Genomic DNA, 18,126 nt, shown 5'->3' with positions numbered 1-18,126 from the left:
TTCCATCTCCTTGCATTGCATAAAGGGGGTGGGTGAATTGCAACCAGGGAAAAAGTGAACATATCATCTCTTGTGAAACCATATCAGTTTATTTTCTGGACTGCATTTATTCCACCTTGCATTTCCTTGAAACCATAAAGCATTTCAGCTACCTCATCCTCTATACTACTTCTAAGTAACCAAATCAGTTTACCAGTAGAACATTATCCATTGTTGATCACTGTCATATTTTAAGTGTGATATCCAATATTAATTTATTATAAAAGTGTAGATATATATTGTTATATTTCTCAAATAAACCTTTTAAATTTGCAAAACAGACCTACTTCTTGACTCAGTGGGGTCAGGGGGATTCTAAGAGGGGGTTGTTATACAAGGGTTGTCATCCAGAATATGAACTGGAAAAAAAATACATCAATAAGGGTTTTCCTCAGCATCCCAGACTAGGCATTGACTTAGCTGTAGTGTTGATTGAATATCGCTTACAACCTGTCATGTCTACAGCAGCGGACAAAGACTCAGGATGTTGCATGGCAAATTGCATCATCCAATCGGACCATTTTGGGAGCTCCACATAGACTGTGTGGATATGATAAACAGGTGCAGTAACTATCATAATCTTATTGCTGTTGTGTGCCCATTTTCTCATTGGATTGTGCCGGGCCCTTGTACGCAACCAGATGCTAAATCGGCGGCCACATTTTCATTATGTGAAGTCTTTCCTCACTGAGGGAAATGTGACGTCCTAAGGACAGACGATGGGACTCTTTTTCACCTAATTATTTTAATACGTCCTTATTATGAATTAAACATAAACTGTGCTTGTTTTACCACTCTCAAGCCAATGTGATTGTAGAACGTCTCAATGGTTTATTGAAACACAAACTATCAAAATTACATCATACGCTAGGGAGGAACTGGCAGCATTGTCTTCCTCTGGCTCTGTTCAACCTTAGGAACCAGCCAGTGAAGGACCACTTGTCCCCACATGAGATGGTGATGGGGAGATGGTTACATAGACCACCCACACCTGCACGCACTGCATCAGATACACACAGAGGAGCTGAGATTTTGGGGAAGGAGTTTCAGGGCTATTTGAGGGATTTAACAAAATGTATAAAGTTACAGCTTGCTCCCAGGAGAGACAGGAGAGAAGACACAGCTGCCACACCTATGGTTGACACAATGTCTCTGCAGGGTCCTCAACTTTACCCCAGTGATTTCACATATTTGAGGTCCTTTGTGAGGAAGTAGAATAACTGTCGATATCAAGGCCTGTTCAAGCTCATGTATGCCACCCCGTCTGCAGTAAGCGTGAAAGAACTGTGTTATTAGGTCCACATATCTGACTTACAAAAACAAACTGGCACAGCACTATCTTCTACAGCCCCTCAAGAACAGTGACATTAAACAATGAATGTAGTGACCTTTATATTGACATTTGTGCAACGGATGCACCCACGTGAGCACCATGACACTAAGTTTTCTTGTACATCAGAGCTTCCAGGATCAACAAGTCATGCAATGTATATATTGTTAAATATAGGATGCTGCTGTTCTGTCTTCTCCTTCTTGTCGGGAATTGTATATAGTTTGTGCATATAAAGGGGGTATAGCAATGACACCGACAAATTAAGCATGGGGATGGCATGAAATAAGGGAGAAACAGCAAATGAAATTGAATATAATGAAGATAAAGGAGTAAATTTTGATACCGTTGAGGATGTGCATGACCCCGAAACAGATAGTATGTGGTACAACCACATGATGGAGGTGGTGTCACACTTACCTCTGGTGCCCTGCAGGAGTGCCTGGTCCGGTCTGAACCAATTTGTAGCCCTGTTCTGGGGGTCAGGTAGACCTAAAGGTAAGTACAGGGTAAGTAAAAGGGCTGGGCCTTCCCTTCTGCCCCTCCCCTTCAGAGCCTGGGTTGACTGGATGGCACGAAGCAAGTGCTGCTCACCGTGATATTTGCGACTACGGTCGCAGTCCTCAGGTACGTATCTTCCTCCAGTTACTTCACTAAAGGTGCGTGGCCCAGGCCGGCTGCGATACACAGGATACAATGGTGAACAGGTAAGTCTTGATTAAACACGGGTGTCAAACTGACTGTGCTTGCAAACTTGTTCTGTACAGCGACTGAGCTTACTTTCACAATGTCTTTGTCTTTCTTCTTCACAGGAGCTGAGCGACTGAAGGCCGATGCCGCCAAGCGATGCTGAAGGAACAGAGTTGGACTCACTGCGCAGGTGAGCACACTGGGCACTGGGACGGGCGGCGGTCAAAGAATGGAATGGGATCTCTCAAACTGTTGCTTTGCCTTTTCAGGTCCTGCAGGTACGACAACAATCGGAGAAGCGAGGAAGAACCAAGATGAGCAGGCGATGAAGAACCAATGTCCTAGATGAGCAGGCGATGAAGAACCAATGTCCAAGATGAACAGCCCGACCGATCGACTCCGGGTCCTGTTCGGACAAGAAATTAAAAAAAAACGCAGAGACAAAGTCTTTACACAGGGGTGTGGATCCTCGTTTCAGGTGTATTTCTTCAGATGAGTTTCCACTGTTTTCCATCCTTGTAAAGTCATTTCCGGATACACTGAGAGCAGGAGCGGTAAGCGAGATACTGCTCTTGCTAACAGCAGAAGAAATGCTAAGCACAGGGTGTGGTCCAGCTGTGGGTTTATAGCCTTGGACCACGCCCTGTCAGCGTTACACTGCCAGGGACGTTGGTTCCTCGCACATGCTCAGCACTCCTTTGCACGTGCCGGGCGTTCCTTCTCCCTTGGTTGGCGCGCTGGTGCAGAGTGCTACCTTGCTCAATTCTACGCACTTGTGACAGCCAGCCACCATACCTGTCCACCACCTCCCTACTCTATCATGGGGAAAAACACTCTCCCCTGGGCCCGACATGGAATCGTGACAGGTTGGAAGAGTGAAGTGAAATGAGAGCTGCTACATTAGCGCTCTTATACCAAACTGTTTATCCCACAAGAAATGCCACCTCTTATAGACCAATGTTTAGCGCACCTGGGCCTTTGCAGAATAAGAAGCCTATTTGAAGGACGCACAATCCAGGTAGTTATAATGGAGAGAGATGAAAGCAAGTTGGCCAAGATCAAAGAGCAAGCACATGGACAAATAAGAGCACTACTGAAATTGAATAGTGCGCTGTTTTTAAATGACAGATGCCTGAAAGGACTTATAAACTGTACAGCGGGGGTCTACTGGGGCTCTTGTAGAATGTAGTGGCACCTGTCAACCATAAAGGTTTCAAACCCTGGAGCACCTATGCCTCAAAACTCACTTGGATCGAACCAAACGAAAAGCCTGTGACATACTTCTCTTTTTGCTTCAGAGAAAATGGCATGCTACTCATAGGCACAAATGAAAGGTGCAGTAAGACCTTGTTTATTCCCAACTTGACTAATGGCACATCCACATTGATGGATTTGTATTGGGTGTGCGGCCAATATGTGTAGCTCCTCCTTCCCCCATCCTAGAGAGGCATCTGCTCGCTCATCATATTGTGTTCGGGCATTCTCATAGTGCCCCACTTACATGTGACTGTCATAAACATGCCACCCCTAGTTGCAACTGAACCCCCTCCCTATCAAAATGTTCTTCGCTCACGAAGAGCTCGCTGACGAAAGAGGTTGAATTATTGGTCCAAAGATTCCTCTGGAAAACTCAAAGCGATCCTGGAACATTTCCATCTGTTTACCAAAACCAGAACATTTTTCACTTCCATGCTTGTACCTGGCATCCAAACTGCAGCCAATGCCAATTGGTAGCAGATGACTAGGTGGACGATTCTGCATGTAGCGAAACAGGCAGAGCAGGGTCTCAATTCAATCAAAGCAGAATTTCTGGCTCTTCGTCTCATGACCCACCAAAACCGGTATGTACGGGATTTACTTACAGCAATGAAAGGAAGCATGTACAATAGAATAGGATCTTCTTGCTGCGCTAACAAGCCCTCTAATAATGTGGTCAATGGATCTTTAACCCATGACATAGGGGTCCTGCACAACCTGCGGATTACCATGGAAAAAGAGCCAGGAGTGAGTGCTGAAGACTGGTTCAATTCAATATTTTCAAGGGCCCCGCGGTGGATGGGAATAGCTATAAACATGCTGGCTCCTATCGTATTTATTCATGTAATTTCTTTGTTTGTGTCAAATGTTTCTACGGTGCTGCTCTAAGACACTGCCTAGGAGCCCAGTGATGATGGTGGTGTCCATAACAAGAGGCGAAGGTACTCCCCTCACAGTAAACGTATACACAGAGACTGAGAAGTAGAATGGTGAAATAGAGCACAGGATGGTAAGAGTAGAACAACCAGTTGGTCCTCCAGTAACACTGTCTATTCCCCACGTGATCCAGAAAATTATGCAGAGCATTGGGTAGATTTGGCTGGAGATGGGCGATGTTATTTTATGACGTGTACCTCAGAAGAAAATGCCCCGATGGGGGAAGGTTTATTCCCGAATGGGCTCAATGGGGAATGGGGACTTACCGTTCCACCAAACCAGTGATCCGGCGCTAACGGCGCCAGGGATTTTGGCAGTAGGGCTAATAGCCCCGGCGGTAATACCGCCAGAGTTAGCGCCCAACTCGTGATGAGGCTTAGACTGCACAAAATATATTAGATGTCCTAGTGCTATCAGTTCTCGTTGGGCATGGCAGAATGTGCATACATCCATTTGAAGCTAGCTTTGACACATATTAGAAACATCATATAGCCACACAGAAAGAGAAACAAACTATTCATGTTAGGGATGCGGAGGTCAAAGCTAGGGTGATATATCTTGCATTTAGCAGTAGTTTATGGTGTTATGTTTTCAGTGATGTGCGAGTAGGTAGCTGACATAGGTAGGTATATGAGATGTAGTCAGAGAAGTGTTGGAGTAAAGGTGAAGTCCAGGTGCTAAAGTAGCAGTAGTTCCGCCGTATTGGATTTTAGAGCAGGTCACAAGATGCATTTTTGAAAGTATGAGAAACAAGCTCAACATGGAGACGCGGCTTTGTCCAGTTATTACTGAGACAAGTTCTCCTTCCTTCCCCCGGAGAGAGGTTACGCTGTCAAGGACACAGGCAGCCGTACCGTGTCGATAACAGTTAATTGGGTCCAACTGCCGAGCTCAGAAGAGCTGGGAAAGGAATGTTGGGTCCAGGGAGGAAGACAGGGACACACCTATCAAAGGTTGAATTCATGCGAACAGGGCATGGGGTTCTGTGATGCCAAGAGGCCTGGTGACGATTTAGAGTACTACTGCCCTCCCCCGAAGAGCAGTCAACCTATTGAACTACAGCAGCTGCACTCTAGGGATCAATACATAAAGCAAAATGCAAACATAACAGTAGTGCCCCGATCACGTCATCATGGGCACCTGGGTTACCAGAGCGATAAGGGGCAGGACGTGTTAGGGCTGTACCATTATTTGGGATGGGAGAAGCAGAGGTGATGCCGATACATTTATTTTCAAGGGCAGGGAGCTGGTTGTGCGTGCCACAATGTGTGGTATAATGAGGAGGTCCATTGTATTATTAAAGCAGAGTTGGCCTTGCGATTCACACTTTGATCAGTATCTGACGAAGGAGTGCACACCATGTGATGACCAAGAATATTTTACTTATCAAAGAAATGTATCATGGTAACAATGTACCTGGTAGTTAATCAACTCCTGAGCTTCATAGTGATGATATAGTAGGTCATGTGTTTAGGAGACTGTGTTTAGATAATGCGTGACCAATTTGGACTATAGGGTAAAACTAGTATTGTATAAATGTGTTAGCCAGTGGGGAGTGCGGAATCATGTTGTAATCCTTATTATGCATAGTTTTGTTAATTTGCCGTATGAAAGATGTAACTTCTTTGGGTGGGGTGAGCTTCTTGTTAGTTCGGCTCTATGGACCATCTGATACTTTTGCAAGTAAGACAACTTTGTTTTCCTTGCAAACGGTGCATCGATTAATTGGCATATTTAGGATTGTTTTTAATCGTTCGGGTTTTGGGCCATTTACCCTACACATACATATCCCTATTTTCAACAAGACTTGACGAGGAGCCAAAGAGCTTTGTTTCCAAAGCGTCATGCCCCCAATCACCAAGACCATCTAAAGTGCCCAACTTCAAACCCTGCCTCTATCATCTGCTCCACCTCTACATAACGTAAACCTGGGACCCTATTCATCATTTTTGCATAGAGGGCTATTTGTCTGCAATTTGCCAATGATTTTGCTAACTTGCTTTTATGTGTTATTTTGTTCTAGTGTTGCTAGGTTGCACAGAGCAACATTGCACATGTTTGTAAAAACATTGGTTGACATATTGCATGTACAAAGCAATGGATTTGTTGATGGATGTGATGGATGAATGTGTCAACAATGACATACCCAGACATTAGCAATCATGTTACTCTCAATAATGCATGGTGTGTTTAATGTTTGGTCATTATTAATGAGTACATGCCATGTATAGGGTTGCTCTAGGAAAAGGCTGCCGAGGTGTATAGTATTAAAAGGAAGGCTGGCGGCGGCAAGACCAAAATTAAGAAGATTAGATGAGATGTGGCATAAGATTCAGTGTAGAGTCCACTAATGAACACAAGTATTGTATGTGTGGATGCACAGAGAACCCTAGCATAGGAAAGTGGGTCTGCGAAGCTTGATATAATATCTTATATCAAGGTAACTTCAACTCGATTGCTTTGTGTTTCTGTAGTAGCTTAAATATCAAGTTTATACTCCCGAACCATGGTTCAGTTGTTTGATTGTTTGTCTTGCAAACTATTCGATAGGGAACTTTTGCTGTGAGTGGCGTTGAGACCCTTTCATCACTCACGATACAGAGGAGTTGCCTGGATCCAAAGTCCTCTCTCCTCAGTGGGTGTTGCTCCGATTTCTGTTAGAGATCTTTGTCGTTAAATCCCCCAGGATCAAAGGTGAGACGGAAGTGGTGCGCAAGTGGTGTTGATGGTGTTGGACCCTTGTAGCCGCTGACATTGTTTGCAGTACTTGGAAGCTCCTTGCCGGACGTAATTTCTGCAAACTTTAGCTGGCTGTGGTTCTCCCTTTAAGCCACAGGAGGAGGAGCCCACAGTGACCCGACCCGACCCAACACTCAAAAGCGCCCACTCCCGCGTCAGCGGAAGTGGTGTGCAAGTGGTGTTGACGGTGTTGCCTGGGTCACCGGGGTCGCCGGTGAAGCCAAGACCAACCTTTTCTCCCCTCTGCCTCGGATCATCACCTAGAGGAGCTGCACTATGGAATCAAGACAGTGCGTGATGAGCGACAAGACGGCTCCGGAGGCTGAATTAAGGATCAAGACTCGCCAACAGGTAAGGCAGCGCCTTGCCTCCTGCCCTGCCTCAGAGCCCCCACTGTCGCCTGCCACACGGCTAAATCATAAAGCCCCTTTGTCCCTAAGACAATCCCACCTCCCCTTTTCTAGTAAAATCCAAGATAAAGGCGGGAGGGACCAGACACCCGTGGGGGAAGTGGCCAACAACCCATCTTTTGACACCCTGGAAAGCAGGGAAGTTGGCCCCCCCGAAGTGGAACTTACACTATTGCCCAAAATAATGGATCCTAGACAAGGAGAGGGGCTGAAATCGGCAGCCCAGCCTCAGCTGTCAATAAGTGACTTTGTGGGGGAGAGCGCCCTTGACAACGGCAGCTGTCACACCACTCAGGAGTCATGGGAGACGGTGGGCCCGCCCTCACCCGCTGGTGGTAAATCGGATGGAGTGGAGGGTCTGCCCACAGAGGAGACTAATCTTACCCTAAGACTGCCGGACCAGCCAAATATCTTGATCGACCCTGTAGCGGCAACGAAAATAATGACAACACAGGAAATCCTGATTTTGACTGCCAGCAGTGGTGACTGATTCAACTGTTGCCACGACCCCCTTCCCTGTATATTACCACAGCCCAAAGAGCAACACGAGGCAACCCAGGAAACCGAGAGCGAAGTGGAAGGTGAAAACCGGCACAAGGCAGCCTTATCAGGGAGCATGTTCCCGCAGACTTATCCCAACCCAAATGCCTTGGAAGCAGTGATATCAAAAGAAAGCTAGCTGAAACTAAGCACCTGAATGGATCGAGGGGGCTCTTCTGATGATAGCCTCACCGAGGGTGGTCGTGAGGACTATCCTGAATCCAGCAGGGCTCTGGACTGGGAGGTGGAAATCTGGGAAAACTCGCATGACCCATCCAAAGCCCCTCCCCCCACCCCCTTCTACATTGACCTGACAAAGGAATCAGTAAAGATAGTATCAGAATCACAGGTCCAACATGGCAATCCTGAGGATGATAGTCTCAAGGGTCCTCTGTTTACATCAAACATAGAGACCCGGGACTTGATCATGGCACACCCCCCACCCCCTGCTTCCCCTAAGGGGACACCGGGGCTAGGGACGCCTTTACAGTTCAACTCAAGGTTGCCAAATAAGCTGATTCAAGATATCTCAAATCTTACGGGGAGAATCATGACGGAAAAAAGAGAAGCCTATCCTTCATTATGAAGAAAATAGCAGCTCTCGATGGAGAAGTACCAAGGAATCTCCACTCCCCGATTGTAAAGTCCCATGATGAAAATTACCCGAGCACTGAAGGGACAAAGATGGTGGACTCACCAAGTGAGTCCGTGCCCCCATTGGAAAAAGAAGTACAGTACATGATGATTGATGAACCCTCCTTAAGGAAAATTAGTGAACTGTGTAGTAAAGGTAGAATGAACCATTTCATCCAAACCCAGAATGTAGTCATGGCAGCTCTCAACATTGCAATCGCTCCCTTCCTAAAACTTTTTGAGACCATCAATGACTCCGTAAATTCGGTCTATGCATCAAACCTGAATGTGAAGGAGCAGGTAAATGAACGTGCCGGTTTTGTGAAACGACTGGACACAAGGCTCGAGAAGGAATCAGACATCTCTTGCCAATGGCAAAATCGCCTATGTGATTTGGCTTGCCAGGACTTGAATGATAAACAGCTTCTTATGGAGGCCATTATGGAAGACCACAAGTGGATTAGGAAATCCACTGAGATAAAAGCTTCCTTGAATATGAGGCCACTAGACAACCAGCATGGGAAGCCTCTACCTAAATCTCCAGATACAAACAATGGTCCAAAACAAGCCAGGGGACCCCTGGTTCTGGGAAAAGGCCAAGCAGGGTCTGGGAAAGTCAAGAATGCTGCTAATGCCAAACTGGGCGAAAATTAGCCAAAACCATCCTACTCAATGTTCCAAGACCCAAATCAAACGAACCAGCACGCAACAATGAATGTAGAAGGTACTCCATCTCAAGCTGCCCCATTGTCCTCTCAAAAGAAAACTAAAAAACAAGCAACCAAGCGAAAAGCGAATGGCTCTCGAGCTTTTCTAAGGAACATACAAACCCCGCCCCGGGAAGAATGGATACCCCCAGCAAAGAAGCCGAGACGAGAAATGAAACTAAGTGAAAAGTCTGGCAACCAACAGCTACAGGAACCAGTCCCACGGAGGGGATCTGATCGTGAACAAATCCCTGTAGTGGACCTAGAATGTTCTGATTGTTTGAGTGACCTGATCGAAATAATTAAAAACAATCAGCAGGAGGAATCTTGGGAGAACATCAGCTTGACAGACTGGCAAGTCATAGGCAAATATTCAAATCCAGAGGATAAAAAGGAAAGGAAGCTCTTGGACAAAAACACACCGGAAAAGAATTAGAAAAGAAAGAAAGATTTAAAGAAGTATGCTCAGGGCGAAAGACCGCTGAGGAAGGATGGAAACCTGAATGACCTTCAATGACAAATGGAGGACAAAAGAACATCACGAACCAAACATCACGACGAGACATCAAAGCCACCTAAGCGGAACGATACTGAACATCACTTGCATAAAAAAACTCAGGAGCTCCTAAAATGTCTGGAACATCGAAGACAACAAAGACGACAAGAGAGGATACCAGCTCCAAGGTCATTCAGTAACAGAGAGAAGGGGAAAGAGAGGACAACAGAAAGGCCCGGAGATCGACTGGCCCGACCGGACTCTTCAAGAGAAAAGACCTTAAATAACATCCAAGTAAAATTAGAAAGGACCACAAAAGAACATAAGAAGATACTCTTCAATAGGAAAAATACTCTAACTCTGCTTAATCAGCTGATACCGTCAGGGAATCTACTACCTGATGATATAGCAATCATTGAATTTACAGACGAATGTAGGTCGGATGTAATCACCATTCACTTAAGATCGCAGAGAATAAAGGACATGGTGATGACATGGTGATGACAACAAAAGACAAGCTGCAGGACCTAGGCTTCAGGCTTAGTGCCTTGGAGGTCGCGGGGGGGTAGACATCGGACAAAGGAATCCTCTTGAGCCAGGCAAGACAGGATTAACCATAAAGTAAAACCATCGAAATATCAGCAGAGGCACCCGTTGTAACGCTCACCTTGTATCCACGGGACGCCTTCTCGACTGGCCGGGATGCTCTTCGGACCCTTCCCCTTCTCTGGAGTTCGTGATGTCGAGGGTCGGCTCTATAAACCAAGAGATGAACCTTAACTGTTGTTCTTTCCCTGGCCACCCACCTCCCGGGCTCCCGATTCCCTTGCGGTTCCCCTGGGACGACTCTCACTTTAATTTCTATAAAGATGCGCTCTCCATCCTGCTGCACTGGGCAGGGGCGCGTTGTCACTGGCACCATTCTGCCCAGTTTCTTCACTGGCGAGGGCCGGAGTACAGACCGGATGCGACTCCGTTCTTTGAGGTAAGTCTTTGTAGATGAAATTGAGAATAATGTCTTTGGTGATGTACGCACAAATAACCTTCTCCCCTTTTCTTGCAGGTGTTGGAGGCTGAGGCGGATGCCAAAGCTGGGTGCGAGAAGGTAAGATGAAATGCCAAGCGGCTCAGAGAGCGTCCTTGCAAATAGCTAACCTGTGCTATTGTTGTCTTGCAGGTCGAGAAGAATAGACGAAGACTGGTTCTCCAGAACCCAAGGGAGCGGAAAATATCTCTGAGAAGGTGGCCTTCCTGGCGGACTGGTAAGCTGCTCACACAATGTCATAGATGGAGCCGGAGGAAGATGATGAGCGTTGGATGGTATCAGTTGCCGGAGGATGCCGTTGAACAGGTAAGGTTGGCATTAGTTCTTGCCTTTTTCTCACCCTTGCAGGCTAGGATGCTGAGCAGGACCCGGTGAACGTCACGCTGCTAGAGCAGAATAACGTGAAGCGCGTGCCTCCAATTGGGCGTGGTTTAAATAGCCAGCAGGTATCCCAGGAGACTTCGATGCGAGCCCCGCCCTGTATGCTAGACCGCCGAATGCAGTTCCCCAACGTTCCTCATGGGGGCGGCCATGCTTGTCCATTGCACATTGAAACCCCGTCCTAGCATTTGCCTCTGATACCAACAGCGCCAGGACTGGCTCCAAGGGATCCGAGGAGGGCCGAATAGAGTCTTTCGGGCCCCGTGGACACTCGGTGGGGACAAGGTCATGACACCTGTCCAACCCCCGAACCAAAAAAGCTAATCGTCCTGATGAAACCCGCAGCGATAGGTCTGGTAAACATCCCTAAAGGGATGACCATCAGAAACCCCTCGACAGCATTCTGACCAAGCTAAGTTATACCGTTGATAACTCAAGATCAAAGGGTAAAAAAACAGATCTGGGTTATACCAAACAGGCTCAAGGCAAGAAAGTGATCAGTAAAGCCAGACATCCGGTTGGAAAAAAAGAATCAATAGAGCCCGCCCGAAGGAACCGAACAAAGACCTCTCCTGGCCTCGTGGAATACCAGGGAGTTTGGACATTTATACTTTGATGAAAGTGATTTCTTGAGAGAGTTTGAAATCATATGTTTGCAGGAGACTTGGATAAGAACAAGCCCAGCATGCGAGGTATTTCAAGCGTTCATAAACCCCGCTCTGAAAGGTCCAATGGGGAGGCCCGTGCCGGGCTCTTCACTCTAATCAAAGAGGATCATGACTTGCAGGTACTGGACCATCAAACACCGAATCCATACATTCAGGTGTTAAAATTGGTAAAAAATAGAGGGAGCCAGGAGATCAGACTCCTCTTAATCAACACATATTGGAGCAGTCATGACTGCGATATTGACAAGTACCTCTTAGACATTACGGAACCTAATGACGAATCCATGCTCGAAAATCAAAAACAACTGATCTTAATTTGTGGAGATTTGAATCTGAAGCTTCTGGATAAAAAAGGCCAATTGAAGCAAAGATCACATTTGGAAACTTGGGAAAACAGATGGATCACAGAAATGAATATCAGAGAAATTACAATGCTAAATGGACAGACAAAGGGTGACCTTCTAGGTGCGGATACTTGGTTTTGTAATCTAAGTAGCGCCTGTTTGGATTACTGCTTTATGGCAGGAAATACACTTACGTGGATTGAATCATTCGTCGTAAAGAAACAGCTACCTAGCAACCATACACTGCTGGAAGTGGCACTCCGATGGAACTCCAAAGAGGCGTACCAACAAATCATACGCCCAATAGAACTAACATGGGGCAGAAACAGATTATGAATTTCTAAATGTATGACTCATCTAGACAACAACATAAAAAGAAACAAAAATACAGTGGAATACAGATGCCTGCTGAAGGGATTTGAACTTAAGAGAGACACGGACAATATTACAATAATTGCAAGAAAACATGCATATAACATAGATCTGGTCATAAAGAGAAGGGAACATCGAGCTGATCTCAGAAGAATTTGACGAAGAAATTTGCTTGACAGAGAGGAAAGATTAAAGCAATGCAAACAACGGTATAAAAACTGGCTAAAATCCTTTAAGATCTGGAGAGCACAGGCAGATGCAGAACAAATGCTAGCCGAGATTAGCACCGCTAATACAAGGTCCCTTTGGGAAATCATAAATAAGAGCAAGGACTTCCAGCCTGCCTTAACCACCAACCAAGTTTCAAAGAAGACTGGATGAAACATTACACGGCCCTCTTCAAAGCGGACAATGCCACAAAGCCTACCCAAAAGAAGTGTAAATCATCCCCCTGGCTCATTGAGATCGACAGGGAAGACATATCACTAAGACTCAAACAATTGAATTCCTCAAGAGCACCTGGCCCTGATAGCATTTCTAATGATATGCTAAAAGAAAATGGGGAAGCATGGACTGACTTCATCTTGACCCTATTCCAACAAGTTACGAGTACTAGATATATCCCGCGATCCTGGAAGGAAGCCTTGATAGTCCCCATTTTTAAGAAAGGGGATTGCACTAACCACAGAAATTACAGGCCTATAGCCCTCTTAGAATCCATCGGGAAGATTTTCTCCTCGATCCTGCTAAGAGACTTGAAAAACTGGGCTATTAAGGCAAGTATCCTGGACAAACGCCAGATGGCCTTCATGACCGGGGTGGGTACCTCTTTGAACTTGTTTCTATAAAATTTGCTAAAGTTACGAGCACTAGAAACAAAAGGGAACATTTATTTAGGATTCATTGACCTTGAACAGGCCTTTGATGCAGTCAGTAGAGACCATCTGTGGGCCAAACTGGAAAAATGGCACTGCCCGAAGACCTCCTGGAAGCAATAAAAGCGCTTTATACCAACACAACAATCCAAATAATTGTCTCAAATGGAGGGGACACAACAGAGAACATCCTGACATTTAAGGGGATCAAACAAGGCTGTGCCCTACCCCCTTTTCTATTTGCCTTGTATCTGACGGACATAAAAGCTTCACAGGAAAAGAATATGAGCATTTCCACCGAAGCTCGAAGGGACCGAACTATCTTGAATTCTGTATAGAGATGATGTTGTCTTTATTGACCAAACAGCAATAGGGCTTTAGAGACGAATAGTGGAGTTTAAGAACTATCTCGACCAAAACAGAATGAAAATCAACACAGACAAATCAATGATCTTGGTAACACAATCTGCCCTAGGTGTCAGGAAGACAAAGTCCCCCTTCACTTGGATAATTGAAAACCAGGTGTTGAAAATAGTTGATACTACAACATACCTCGGCGTCAGAATGAATAAAATACATCAACGAACAGGCACAATATAATGGCATTAAGGAAAGACTAGCCAAACTAACAAACCAGGGGAGAGCACTGCACTGGAGATACAGAAATTATTCCATGATTCCGATTATCTCCTTCTACAAACAAAAGGTCGTACCTATCCTAACTCATGGAGCTGAGACATTTCTAAATCTATCATGGACAGTATGGCGGAAACTTGAGGCCTATTTTTGGCGGAAAATTCTCAAACTTCCAAATTGCCTAAAAGTGGTAACAATTAGACATGAATTAAGATTTCAATCCATGGTCTCGACAGTCCTATGGAAAACAATCTCACTCTATCTCAAGTGTCTACTGGATAACCCCCCAATCCTGTTTGAGATTTTGGCAAACTCAAGGAACAAAAAGGGTGATAAATTCTTTCGTATCTGGAAACAGAAATGTCAGGATCTACTACTACAGAATAATATCTCAATAGAGACACTCAGAGAAAATCCGGATAAGGCCAAGAAACATCTACGGGAGAAGGACTGGGGTGGAACGGACTCCCAGAAGGCACAAAATATCTATTGTCATAACATCATTTGGGAAAGGAAAAAACGGAATCACCCCGTCCCGCCCTCTCCCCCCGTACCTTACAAGATTCCCATCCCCCCACTACAGGGACCTACTGATGCGCTTCAGACTTAATCTATTGCTGTCAAGAGAAGTGCAGTACTTAAGAAGAATGATCAAACTCCAAGACGCATGCTGTCGTTTCTGTAGGATCCCTGAATCCCTCAAGTACTGGAAACCACGAGGCATTTGGCATTCTCCTGTCCGGGATTTCAAAGACTAAGGAGCTTATATTTGAAGAACACCCCCGCCCCATTGGACATTACCACCGAGGAAGAATGGTGGGAACGGCTTATGATGGCAGACAAAGTCGGTCAGACACTGGACGCCCTCAAACTGGTGGAAAAGATTTTTCCACCGCTAATGGAGGGCGATGAACAGTCTGATGATGATGAACTGGGTAATAGGGAGGTGACTTAAAGAGGCTCAGGAATGAGAACGAAATGGCAAGGAAACATTTTTGTATGTTAAAGGTTGACATTTTTGTGTTTGACCAATAAAACATTTTTTTAAAAATGTTGTGACTTCATTAGAGTAACATTACTGCCTGTAACGATAAGAATATTATTATTAATAGTAACATTAGGGATGCTACTACGAACACAAATAACAATAATAATAATAATACTATACTAATATCATGTTTCATATGGCAATCATAGGGGAAGATCCATTTTAGAACCTATGTGTTAATCTCTCATTAGGAAGAAATAACAGCAGTGCATGTGTATCTTTTCAGGATTACACCTCAGCCAGAAATCAACTGTGGCAGTGGCACACAAGGCAACATGACCTTACTTTCGGTGGTAATGATTATTGCTGGGTGTTTGCTTCCTGCAACTTAAGATTTTAGTGGGTGGTGAATGCCAGAGGTGGAATTACTCTAAATATTGCAACAGCTTTTTGGGGGATTTATCCTTTTGAGACCTGCTAACAGAAGTGTTTAGGTTCACGATTTCCATTTCTTAATTATATGTTGTGCTGACCTGCACATTGCCAACAGCAATACAGTTACCAAGTGCACCACTGCTTCAATACAAGTAGCTTTAGCGTGGGCAGTAGCCCAGCTGAGCAAACCTTACCACTAGGCAATATTGCTGTCTTCGACAATGGGCAATATTCTTTGCATCTGGCTCTAGTTAGCTATTGCTGCTGGTGATATTCATACCCCTTTTGCCATAATAAGGACTATGTGAGGTATTTGTGGTGTGTTTCTTGATGATTTCTACTGAGTGACAGTTGTATCATGTTTATAGAAGAAGAGGAGGATGCCTCCTGTCTTGTTGACTTGGTCACGCCATTTTCAAAGCGAAAGTCCAGCTTCTGCCAGTGTCTTTTGCTTTTCTGAAATAGCATATGTTGTTTAAAAGGATCTAACTTGAAAAGTATATTTAAATGAATGGTGTCATTTTTAGGTGTTCAACTGACCTCCCAGGCACACTTGTGTGTGATGGAAGCACCTGCGCGGAGGGTGATTGCCGGTTTCGCACCCAAGAAGAACTTTTGAAAAAGGGATGCACTTTCCTTGCAGATAGGAACCAACCAGCGGCAGCATCCATAATGTACATGCAAGCGCTACCTTCTGTGAGTATCAGTGAACGGATGAATCTACATATGCTGAGCAGCGGGCACTAGGTTCTTGGGACTGACAAAGCAGAGGAGTGGTTAACAAAGCCGCAGGCTCCAAGTGGCTCATGAATATGCGCCCCATCACAGAAGTGTGAAACCACGCCCGAGTTCACATGCAGCAATCCTAGTGGTGAGCAGCACAGCATTGTTTGCATGTTGCCTGCTTCCTTTCCTCCCATCTATGATTGCAGAATGGCTCTAAGGGCAAAAGCTGACTGCAGTTTTGAAGGGGGTCTAGGCACTGCCAATTCAAAGCACTGGCAATCAGATTCCCACATTTGCATAGTGCATGTTTCCGGGAAAGTGAGAGGACACCCACTCATGGCATGGGGATTTCATCAATGACTCAATGTAAAACACAAGTTTCAATTGACAAAGTTTTATTGTAATTCATAATGTAAGCTCTTGGGTTGGATGAAGGCCTAGAGGCACTAGGGAAATATTATAAACATAAGGACATTCTTTAAAAAGTGAAATCAAGGGGGGTACAACACTAAGTGAATTCTCAAGCTGCTCCCTTCACCTCAAGGTGATCAAATGGTTTAACAAAAAAGTCTTGAACCTATTCTTATAACCCTCTGTCTATCCAGGGACGCCATTTTGTAACAACCAGACTTCAAATGTGATATCCAAAAGAACATTTAAACCTATGCTTTGTGGGTCATGCAGGCTAACAATAAGATTCAACAAAACTGTTCATAAGCCTATTCTTATAAAGTCAAACCCTACTTCATAAAAAAAAAAACATAGGCCAAATGCTTGCCTGGATAGCCCTTTCCTGGGTGGTTTAGGCATGGTTCTGCCTTCTGTAGCATCTCTGGTCAGCACAGATTAATTAAACCTTCGCATGGCCTATGGTCCCTTTAACACATCAATCATCTCAGGTCTCTCCCTGACCACTGACTCTCCCAGATTTCTCTCAGGTCTATCCATGACCTTAGATTCACTCGGACTGGTCTCTGCACTCACCATAACATTGGATTCACTCAGCACAACATCCATAGCAGTCATGGGTATTTATCCCACCTCATTCAGGGGCATTTCAAGACAGATGAAGTGCTCATCCTTCTGCTAGAAGTTACTCGGCTCGTGGTTCTTCAGGTGTTCTTCCTGTTATCCAATTTGGCAAGCAGGACATGTTCCTGGTTCCTCTTTTCAATACAGCGTCAGAACCTGGGTAGAACCTCTGGCACACCCTCACCAGAGCAACTGTTACACAGCTGATAGTAAATTCAATACCTCTTCCCAGGCAGCAGTCACCCTGTTTAGTCAGGGAGTGGATGAAAGCATGCTTGCTTCCTTTCCTCAGAGTCTTCCTCCCATACAGTGTAATAAGTGGTATTATTAGGATCTGACTGAAATGTCATAACCCATCAAACTGGATTAATTGGAATAGAAACAGTCACTAAGGACAAATGTTTGAAGAGATATATTATGACTACTACAGGAAAATATCTTTAATCCAGACTCTACTGTTCCATTGATAAAGTAAACGTGGCTACATTATCAAGCCATACTCAAAGTATTAGTGGATGGAAAAAATGAAGCTTTAAACTGTAATAATTTTTCATGCACATGATGGGGAAACCTATCGCTATGTACTGACTGAACACATTCAATCATTTAAAGATGCAATACAGACCCATGGGAACTGACAAATCACGACAGAAGAGAAGCATCCTTCTGCATTACTTCAACTAACGGAGGTGTTGCCTTGGCTACAGTACACAAAAATATATCCACTTCAGTGATTCGGCGGTATTAGTCAGAAGTCCATCCAGACTTATTTCTTACTAACTTTGAGAGGTTAGGCAAGTAAGCTCCCTGGCCAGATGAGAGAGTGTGCCAGTTTCTTGATCCTCCT

General features: G+C 44.9%; 1 protein-coding gene across 1 annotated transcript in view; it reads left to right on the top strand.

Moving 5' to 3' along the window:
- LOC138540423 (calcium-activated chloride channel regulator 1-like) overlaps positions 1–18,126 on the top strand; it is a 493,684-nt gene that overhangs the window by 212,267 nt on the left and 263,291 nt on the right. Inside the window, exon 5 of the mRNA XM_069641684.1 lies at positions 16,049–16,217. Within this exon, the coding sequence (XP_069497785.1) occupies positions 16,049–16,217 (169 nt within the window). The remainder of the gene's footprint in view (positions 1–16,048; positions 16,218–18,126) is intronic.

The sequence above is a fragment of the Ambystoma mexicanum genome, chromosome 1q, assembly GCF_040938575.1.
Source record: "Ambystoma mexicanum isolate Mex_15411 chromosome 1q, UKY_AmexF1_1, whole genome shotgun sequence".
Classification (NCBI taxonomy): Eukaryota; Metazoa; Chordata; class Amphibia; order Caudata; family Ambystomatidae; genus Ambystoma; species Ambystoma mexicanum.
Note: the sequence above shows the minus strand (reverse complement) of the source record. Positions and strands in the feature narration are given on the sequence as shown.